This window comes from Chamaea fasciata, unplaced genomic scaffold (assembly GCF_029207755.1).
Source record: "Chamaea fasciata isolate MVZ Bird 193981 ecotype frontalis unplaced genomic scaffold, bChaFas1.0.hap1 SCAF_18, whole genome shotgun sequence".
NCBI lineage: Eukaryota > Metazoa > Chordata > Aves > Passeriformes > Sylviidae > Chamaea > Chamaea fasciata.
The window spans coordinates 1653078-1662195 of NW_027094103.1; the positions used below are offsets into that span (position 1 = coordinate 1653078).

General features: G+C 68.8%; 1 protein-coding gene across 2 annotated transcripts; it reads right to left on the bottom strand.

Moving 5' to 3' along the window:
- Positions 1-242: 242 nt before the first annotated feature.
- On the bottom strand, positions 243-9111 carry GAS2L1 (growth arrest specific 2 like 1). 2 transcript variants are annotated; one of them, XM_066200144.1, is made up of 6 exons: positions 9007-9111; positions 7162-7816; positions 4584-4691; positions 4282-4378; positions 3613-3895; positions 243-2071 (listed from the first exon to the last, which is right to left on the bottom strand). In XM_066200144.1, exons 2-6 carry the CDS (start codon positions 7804-7806, stop codon positions 1015-1017), a joined length of 2190 nt encoding a protein of 729 aa, XP_066056241.1. In that variant the 5' UTR covers positions 7807-7816; positions 9007-9111; the 3' UTR covers positions 243-1014. The 2 variants fall into 2 exon arrangements, with proteins under 2 accessions (XP_066056241.1, XP_066056240.1); XM_066200143.1 differs by having other exon boundaries at positions 7126-7816.
- Positions 9112-9118: the final 7 nt, after the last annotated feature.

A 9118-nucleotide genomic window follows, 5' to 3' on the forward strand; every position in this document is an offset into this window, starting at 1 on the left:
CTGGTGACCCAACCTGCCCAGCCCCCGGGCCAGCAGCTCAGAGGTGAAGGTCCCTGGCCATGGGGCACTCTGGGCCCCAGGGACACCTCTGAGGGAGTCCCAGGGGCTGTAATGGGGTACAGGACATTGGGACTCAGCCTCACCCCAGCTCTTTGCTGCCCCCACCCCTCCTGGGACCCCCAGAGCCTTCCTCCCTTGGGCCTGGGGGGTCTGAATCCCCCTGCACAGATGAGCAGACAGGGTGGGCTCAGCTCCGTTGGTCTTTACTGGCTGGACAGGACATGCAGGGCTGCAGGGGTGGGGCCACGGCGGCCTGGGCTGGGGCACAGCCCTGTCCCACCCTGGGGACATCAACACGAGCTCTGTGGCTGGCTGGGGGCTGGAGAAGGAAGAGTGACCCCCTCCTGCCCTGAAATGGGCTGTGGTAACCAACTGCATGTCCCCAAGTCATCTCAAGGGTACAGAGAAGAGAGACTGGAGAGGAGAGGAGAAAGGGGCCAAGGAGGTGATGATGAGGCCAAAAAGAGGAGAGGGTAAGGTCAAGAGAAGAAAAGGATGTGAAGGCCGAGAGGACAAGAGGAGGAGGAGGGAGCCCAAAAGAAGAGAGAAAATGAGATGAGGAGGATGACAAGAACAGCAAGAAGAGGAGAAGACACGAAGAGAAGGCCAAGATGGGGAAAGCAAGTGGAGAAGAATGAGGAGAGAGGAAGAGAAGACCTGGGTGCTCTCCAGCCCCATTCCCAGACGCCAGCTCTGCTCTGGCCACCACTGCCCTGCCCACGGGACAGCCCCCCGAGGAGCTGCTCCCCTTGGGATGGGGACCCCCCTGGCACCCTCGGGGCCTTGCAGGGCCCACCCCAGTGCCAACAGTCACCGAGTGAAGGGGTCCTGGCCACCCCAGCTCTGTGGCCATCGCCTGGCCGGGCGTTTCCACTCAGGTGCCACCTCCACCTTCCCACAGCAGCTCGGGGATGTCCCCAAGGGCTGCCAGGAGCTGCCACGGCCATCGACCCCTCACGGCCACGCGTTCTCCTCCAGGCCCTGGCGCTCCTGTGGGGCCCAGGGGGGCTCCAGGAGGGAGGAGGGGATGCTCTGCAGAGCCCCCCAGGCCCTGGGGCTGCCGTTCGCGGCCCGGTGGGCGCCTGCCCCGTACCCCCGGGGCGTGGGGATCCGGGACGGCGTCTTGTGGGGCTGCGTGTCCAGCCGGGGCTTGGCCCAGGGCCGCGGCGGGGGCGCGGGGACCCCCGGCCCGGGGTTCTCCTCCATCTCCATCAGCTCGTCCTCCCCGGTGGCCCAGTCGGTGTCGGAGCCGGGGTTCCCCGGTGTCTCCCGGTTGTCCCAGGAGGCCGGGAAGCAGCAGCTCTCGTCGGAGGAGCTGGAGAAGGTGGAGCGGCGCCTCGCATCTGCCAGGGTGGGGTTGGACGGCAGCGGGGGGCACCCGCCGTTGTTGCCGTTGTTGTTGCCGTTGTTGTTGCCGTCGCTGTTCCCGCCCCGCCGCCCGTCCTCGGCGGGCAGCCCGTGCTTGGCGAAGACGTTCAGTGAGGAAGACGAGGAGGACGAGGAGCAATAGGCCGAGTCAGCGGTGGCGGGGGGCGCGGGCGGGGGGCTCTCCGTGTCTCCCAGCTGCTCCAGCAGCCGCGTGTTGGCCAGGAATTCCTCCTCCAGCCGCTGGAACAGCCGCTGCTCCTGCCCGGGCTCCAGCCAGCGCGGGGCCCGCAGCCTCCGCGCCAGCTCCTCGGGGTCCCCGGGGCCGGGCCGGGGGTCGCGCCGCCCGCCGGGGCTCCCCGCGGGACCGGCCGTGGCCGTGGGGGGCTCCGCCCGCGCCCACGAGTGCTGCCCGTCGGGCCGGCGGCGGATGAGCAGCAGCGGCGCGGGGCCGCGCCCGGGGCTGCGGGAGGCGCGGGGGGACCCGCGGGGGGACGCGGCGGCGCGGGGGGCGCGGGGGGAGCCCGGCGCGGGGGGCTCCGCGGGGTCCCGGCGGGCCGGGGGGCGGCGGGGGCCGCTCTGCGCCGAGGCGGCCGAGGAGTCGCTGTCGCCCGAGCAGCGCCGGGAGCGCGCCGGGGCGCGCGGCCTGAGGGGCGGCGGGGGGAGAGGGGGGTAATGAGCACCCTGGTGTGCCCCCCAAGGCGCTCCCCCAACTGCACGGCCTCCGTGAACCCCGCCACTGAGACCCCCATTGCGCCCCTCCTCGTGGAACCCCCCCAAAATTGCACTCCCCCATTGAAATCCCACGTGCACCTCTCCTGGTGGAACCCCCCCGGTGCCCCCATCCCACTGAGCCCTCCCCATTCTCCCCCAGGGCACCCCACATTCCCTCCATTGCACCCCGTTTCTCTCCCCATTGCAGCCATTCATTCCCTCCCCTTTACCCACCCCATTCCTCCTCATTGCTCCCCCACTGCACCCCACATTCCCCCACCTTAAACCCCATTTCCATCCTCATTGCACCCCACATTCCCACTATTGAACCTATTTCCCTTCCCCTCGCCCCCCATTAAGCCACTCATTCTCCCCTTCCCTGCCCGTTCCTCCTCAGTGCACCCCCAGAACCCCATTTCCCTCCTCCATTAAACCCCCATTGAATCCTCCCATTCCACCCTCACTCTCCCCCTTCAGCCCCCACCCACTGCACCCCATATTCCCTCCAGAGCACCCCATTTCCCCCCCCAATGCACACCCACTGTCTCCCCCCTCTGAACTCCCCCACAGCCACCCCGCATTCCCTCCACTGCCAATCCCATCCCCCTCCATTTCACACCTCACTGTACCCCCATTTCCCCAACTGACCCTTCATTCCGCCCCCATCCCCCCTTGTTTCCCCACCGCACCCCAGTGAACCCCTATTGCCCCCCACTGCCCCCCTCCACTGCACTCCCCCACAAAATCCCACATCCCCCCACTGCACACCCCATTTCCCCCCTTGTAGCCCCCCTTCCCTCCCCTTGCTGCCCCCCACTATTCCCCTCCACTGACCCCCCGATGCTCTCCCCATTTACCCCTCACAGACCCCCACTGCCCCCCACTCCACCACCCATCCCCTCCCAGTGCCCCATTATCTGTCCCCATAGCCCCCCACGGCCCCACACCGAACCCCCACTGTCATCCTCCATTTCCCCTCCTAACTGCACCCCCATTCCTCCACTGCCCCCCACTCCTTCCTGCTGCACCCCCACTCCACCCCCACTCCACCCCCACTGCCCCCTCAGTACCGCTCAGTGTCCCCCCATTTTCCCCCAATGATTTCCCCACCGCACCCCGCCGATCCCCGCTACCTGCATTGCACCCCCCGGGGCACCCCCATTTCACCCTCGGGTACCTCCCGCTGCCCCCCAATGATTCCATTTCCCCCGCACTGCTCCCCGTGATTTCCCCAGTGTTCCCCACCGCACCCCCCAGTTCAGCCCAGTCCCCCCATTCCACCCCGGCACCTCCCACTGTCCCCCTCCCGCCCCGTGTCCCCCATTCCCCGCACTGCCCCCCATGTTTTCCCCACTGAGGCCCCGCTGCCCCCCCATTCCGCGGTCCCTGCCCGTGCTCTCGGTGGGGCCGAGCCTTTGCCCTGGGCTCCCGGCGCAGTTTTGGGGTCCCCCCAACCCCCCGGGGGGGCCGTACCTGAGCGTTCCCGCTCCCCGCGGCTCCGCGGGGCTCCTGGACGGGCTGCCGGAGCCGGAGCGGGGGGCTGCACCCCCGCGGGGGGGCAAACCCTCCTGCTTGAGGGGTTTCGGGGGGTCCCCCCGGGGCTGGGGGCCCCGCTCCCGCTCCGCCCCGCCCGGGGGGGGCCCGGCGGGCCGGGGGCGCCGGGGGGTGCTGGGGCTGGAGGCGCGGGACGACGAGGTGCCGGGAGCTGCTTTTTGGGGAGACACGCCCGGGACGCGGGGCTGGGGCAGGCGGTGAGCTGGAACGGACAGAGGGGGGGAGGTCAGCATCCCGGTTTTCCAGCTGGGCTGTTCCCGGAGGTGGGGAACACCTCGGGAATTTGGAGAGACCCTCCCCACTCTTGTCACTCCTCTTTTCTCCTTCCAGCCGGATCAGTGCTCTGAGGAGCCCAGCCACAGGGAAGGGAGCGCCACGGAAAATAAGGGAATGGAACCCATGGAAAATCAGGGAATGGAACCCCACAGAGAACCAGGGAAAGGGGCCGCGCAGAGGAGCAGAGAATGGAGCCCCAGGGAGAACCCGGGAACGGAACGCGTGGAGAACCCCCAGAAATGGAGCCCCGCAGGAAGCGAGGAGCCAGGGGCGCGCCGAGGCGGGGGGCGCGGCGGTCCCGCGGACACTCACAGAGGGCAGCACAGCGACACGGGTCGTGCTTGTCCAGGTAATGTTCCAGTGTGTCCCAGCCGCCGCCCACGCGCACCATGACGTGGCTCCTCAGCACCTGCGGGCAGCGCTGTCACCCTGCCCGCCCCCAAAACGCCACCGAGAGCCCCCCGGACCCCCGCGCGGGCGGGAAACCCGGCTCCGGACCCCACCCACCTGGCCTGGGAGCGGGCAAGGAGGAGGGCGGAGGGTCCCGGTGTAATGGGGGGGACAGTGGGGTGAGGAGGGGAAAATGGGGTGAGGGAGGCGGCGGCGGCTCTTACTCGGACGAAGATGAGCGTGTTGGAGTCGCCCACTTTGTACTTCCCCTCCGAGACCTTGACCATGGGGAACTGCGAGGGGCAGGAGCAGCAGCCCAGGATCTCCCGCACCTGCCGGCACAGAGGGGAGGGGTCAGTGGGGCGTGGACGCCCTGCTATGGGGTGGGTGGGGTCCAGAACCCCCTTGTAGGGCCGGCGGGGCACAGACCCCCGTTACAGAGCTGGTGGGGCACAGACTCCCATTATGGGGTCAGTGGGGCACAGACCTCACACTATAGGGCCGGTGTGCATAGAACCCCCCTACGGGCTCGGTGGGGCACAGACCCCCTGTTATAGGATCGGTAGGCACAGACCCCCCGCTCTAGGGCTGGCGGGATGCAGATCCCGCAGTTATAGGGCAGGTGGGCACAGAACTCCCACTATAGGGTCAGTGAGCACAAACCCCGTTATAGGGCAGGTAAGGCATGGACCCTCCCCTATAGGGCTGGTGGGCATAGAAACCCCTGCTATAGGGTCGGTGGGGCACAAACCCCCTTATAGGGGTCAGTGTGGATCCCCATTATAGGTGCAGCCCCTCAGCTGCTGAACGAAATTTCATCATCATCATCATCATCATCATCATCATCATCATCATCATAATGAAACTCTCTTCATTTGGGGTCCACCTTCTCCGGGGCCCCCGGGTGTGGGCACAAAACATCCCCCACCCCACTAATCCTGAACCAAGGGGGATCTGCCCCCAAAGCCCCGCCATGGGGCAGGACCCACATCCACCAGCAGAAATGGGGTAAATCCCGGGGGGTTTTGCCTCCCTCTGAACTTGAAGGTCAGGCGCGGGGAAGAAGAGAGCGGGAGGATTTGGGGGGCCGGCCAGGGGACCCCCAGGGCTGTGGGGTGGCCGTGGTCCCGCCGGCTGCCAGCTGCCGGCTCTATCTCCCGGACTGACGTCAGGGATTAAACCGGGAGCCACGGGGGGACGCGGGGACGCGGCCGCATCCTGCCCCGGGCCGGGGCTGGGGGGGACACAGCGCCGCCTCCCCCCGAAATCTGGGCTTTCCTGAATAATCCCGACATTCTGGGGGGGGCCTTCCCGCAGCTGTGCCCATCGCAGCGGTGAGAGGAAGGAAGGATGTGGCCGCTCCGGTTCCCATCCGGGTGACACGGAAAGCCCCAGCTGGGGAAACTGAGTCACGGAGTGAGTGGGGGGGGGGAGGGGGGCTGCAGTGAGGGGGGGTCGTGACCCCGCTGCCACACCGGGGGGGCACCCGGGGACGGGGCGGGCCGGACCCCGCTCCGCCAGGCTCCTCCCCGCCTCGGGCGCTGCCCATAAAAGCCGATGGCGAGGAATTACGCAGCCCGGAAAAATGCAGCCGGGGCTGGCAGCGCCCGGCCAGGGGGGCTTGGGGGGGCAACAGCGACGGGGGGGCCCCCTGGAGCGGCACCGGGCGGAGGGGGGAGGGGGTCAGGATGCTCTTTAATGAGGGACTTAATGAGGAATTGGGGTTTCAATTAAAAAAAGGCTTAGGGAGTCAGGGGAGGGCAGAGCCCCTCTGTCCCCCCCCGCCCTGTCCCCCCCGTCCCGGATTAATCCGCTGCCTCGCCCGCGGGACGGATCCCGCACCCGGCTTTAATCCGGCCTGAGCCCCCGGCCCGGGGGGTGGCCCGCACCCCCCTTCTGACACCCCAAATTGTGACTGGGAGCAGCCGGGATGTCCCCGTGTCCGGCCCCGGGGACAGCAGCCCCCAGCTGGTGGGAGGAGGAGGAGGAGGAGGAGAAGTCCTGGGGTGGGGACCACTGTCAGTCACCCCCCCACGGGGAGCAGGTGGCAGGGCACAGGTGACACCTGCGTCCCCACTGTGATTCTGCTCACAGCCACCAAAATAACCCCCCCCCCGGAGTCAGGAGACTCCACGGGAGCCGGGGTGGGTGCGGGTGGGCGGAGAGGAGCTCCCGTAGCCATGGAGAGCCGGGATGGGTGGGTGGAGCGCATCCTGTGACCGCAGGGGTGGGCAGGCAGACCTCCCGGGGGTCACAGGGACGCGTGGGAGCTCCCCTGGAGCACAGAGCGCCCCGTTGGATGGGCAGAAAGGACCTCCTGGGGGTCACAGGCACAGGTGCGACCTGCCAGGGACCACAGAATGCCCCGCTGGGTGGACAGGTGGGAGCTCCCCCGGGTCACGGGGCACTCATGGGGCGCACAGACAGGACCTGCCAGGGGCCACAGAGACAGAGAGGGCTCCTGGGGGCCACAGAGATGGGTGGGACCCCCCATGGACCCCGCTGGGTGGACAGAGGGCTTCTCCCACAGGCCACAGACAGGTGGGACCTCCAGAGTGACCATTGGGTGGACAGAGAGGACCTTCCAGCGGCCACAGAGGGGTGGACAGACAGAAGCTCCCAGGAGACAGCGGGCACCCTGCTGGGTGGACAGAGAGGACCTCCCCCGGACCAGAGCTGCCCGTGGGGCGGATGGACAGGACCTCCCACAGCCCACTGAGGCCCCGGCGGCGGCCCAGAGCGCTGGGGGGGCGGCCAGGCCCTCACCCAGGCACAGGGCTCCCAGGGGAGCGCGTGTCTCACCAGCTCGTCCAGGTTCTTGAGGTCGCACAGGGTGATGGGCCGGGCCCGGCTGGGGAAGGCGCCTGCCTGGGGGTCCCGGCTCTCCCGGCGCGTGCCCAGCGCGCCGTCGGCCATTTGGTCCCTCATCTCCTCCTCGATCTCCTCCTCCATTTGGATCAGCATGGGGGCCAGCATGCCGAACTTGGAGCCCCTCCTGGCCACCTCCAGCAGGCAGAGGACAAAGTTCTTCTCGTTCTTCTTCAGCACCAAGTCATTGGTCTCGAACATGAGCACGTCCTGGATGCCCAGGTCCTGCCGGCACCACTGGATGAAGTTGGAGACGTTATCCCGGGCGATGAAGGAGCCGGGCACCACGTTCTTGGCCTGGAAGACCACCTCGTTCTGGGGCACCCGCATGCGGGCGGCCGCCTCGGGGTGCCGCTCCTGGAAGTCCAGGGCGGTGCGGTTGACGTTGTTGGCGTGGCGGCAGAGGTGACATCCCGTCTCCAGGCTCTCCAGGAAAGTGTCCACCTGGATGTCCAGGTCGTAGAGGGTGTTGAACCACTCGGCCAGGTCCTCCTTCATGGCCTCCAGGTACTCCTCGCTGGAGCGGAAGGGGCGGATGCTCTTGGAGGCGGCCGACTGGATGTGGCTGGGGTCAGCCATGGCCAGCTTCCTGCGGGGGGACAACGGGGGCTGTTAGGGGCAGGAACCCCCCAAAGACCCCCAAACCACCCGCCAACCTCGGTGGCCCCTCTGTGCCTCAGTTTCCCCCGCACATTACCCACAGGCAGGAGCATCACCACTGCCACCACCACCCTTCCAGGACCCGCCTGATCCCTGCCAGGACCTACAGCACCCCCCACTCCGCAGCCCTCCACCCCATGCCTGCCCCCCACGGCCCATGTCCCCTCACCTCATGTCCCTCCACCATGTGTGTCCCCATTCTCCACGTCCCCTGCTCCGTGTCCCCTCATCCTGTGTCCCCTCCAGCCCCCCCGCAGGTTAACGAGTCCCTTGTCACCCCTGCCCACCCCACGGCGGGGCTGTGGCAGAGAGGGGACAGCCCTCCCCAACCCCGCCCTGAACGCTGCCCAGTCATGGTGGGTGTCCTCCCCGCGGTGTCCCCACCCTGGGAGCGGGTGACACCCCGAGGGATGGCAGTGCCAGGGGCAGGCAGCCCCCCCTTCACCCGGGTGGGATTCAACCCTGAGGGGCTGCACCGGGGGGGGGGATTGGGGGACTGGTCCCCAACACTCAGCCATGGGGTGGGGGCTGCACCTGGGGGAGCCCCCCGGCCGTCCCTGAGCTGGGGTGGGGGTACAAGAGCCAGGGATGTCACAGCAGAGGGGTCACCCCCTCCCGGGGGGCCCAGGGACCTCCACCGCCACCCCGCAGCCCAGCCCCATGCCCGGGGAGGGGGGTCCTTCCCCTTGGGGTGTCCCCTGCCCTCCGCGGGGGTGTCCCTGCTGGGGAGGGTCCCCTCACCTCGGGGGGGGTGGGATTACGACCCTCGGGGAGGGGGTGTCCCTGTCGGGGGGTGTCCTTCTCTCGGGGATGGGGGGGTCCCTGTTTGAGGGTCCCTTTCCCTCGGGGGGGCTGTCTCTGCTGGGGGGTCCCTACCCTCGGAGGGGGGGTGTCCGTGCTGAGGGCTGCCCGTATCGGGGGTCCCCCTTTCCCCTGGGGGGTGGGTGTCCATCTCTGGGGGTGTCTCTTTCTCGGGGTGGGGGGGGTCCCTTTCGGCGCTGGGCTCCCTATTCCGGGGCGATCCAGCGGGGGCGGCGGGAGGGGCTCCGCACCTGCGGGGACACGATGGGGGGACACAGGGCCCAGGGCCACCCGCCCACCCCCCCGGGCCGCACTCACCGCCGCCGCTCCGCGCTCCGCTACGGCCGGGCCGGGCCCGCTCCCCGCTCCGGGCCGGGCCGCGGCTCCCAGCGCCGGGGGGGCCCCGCCGCGGCCCCCGCCGCCATCGGCC

Coding starts and splice junctions, on each gene's coding strand:
- GAS2L1 (XM_066200143.1), bottom strand. CDS start 7,806: ATGGCTGACCCCAGCCACATCCAGTCGGCCGCCTCCAAGAGCATCCGC. Junction 4,379..4,583: donor ACACGCTCATCTTCGTCCGA/GTAAGAGCCGCC, acceptor CGCTGCCCGCAG/GTGCTGAGGAGCCACGTCAT. Junction 3,896..4,281: donor GTGTCGCTGTGCTGCCCTCT/GTGAGTGTCCGC, acceptor TGTCCGTTCCAG/CTCACCGCCTGCCCCAGCCC.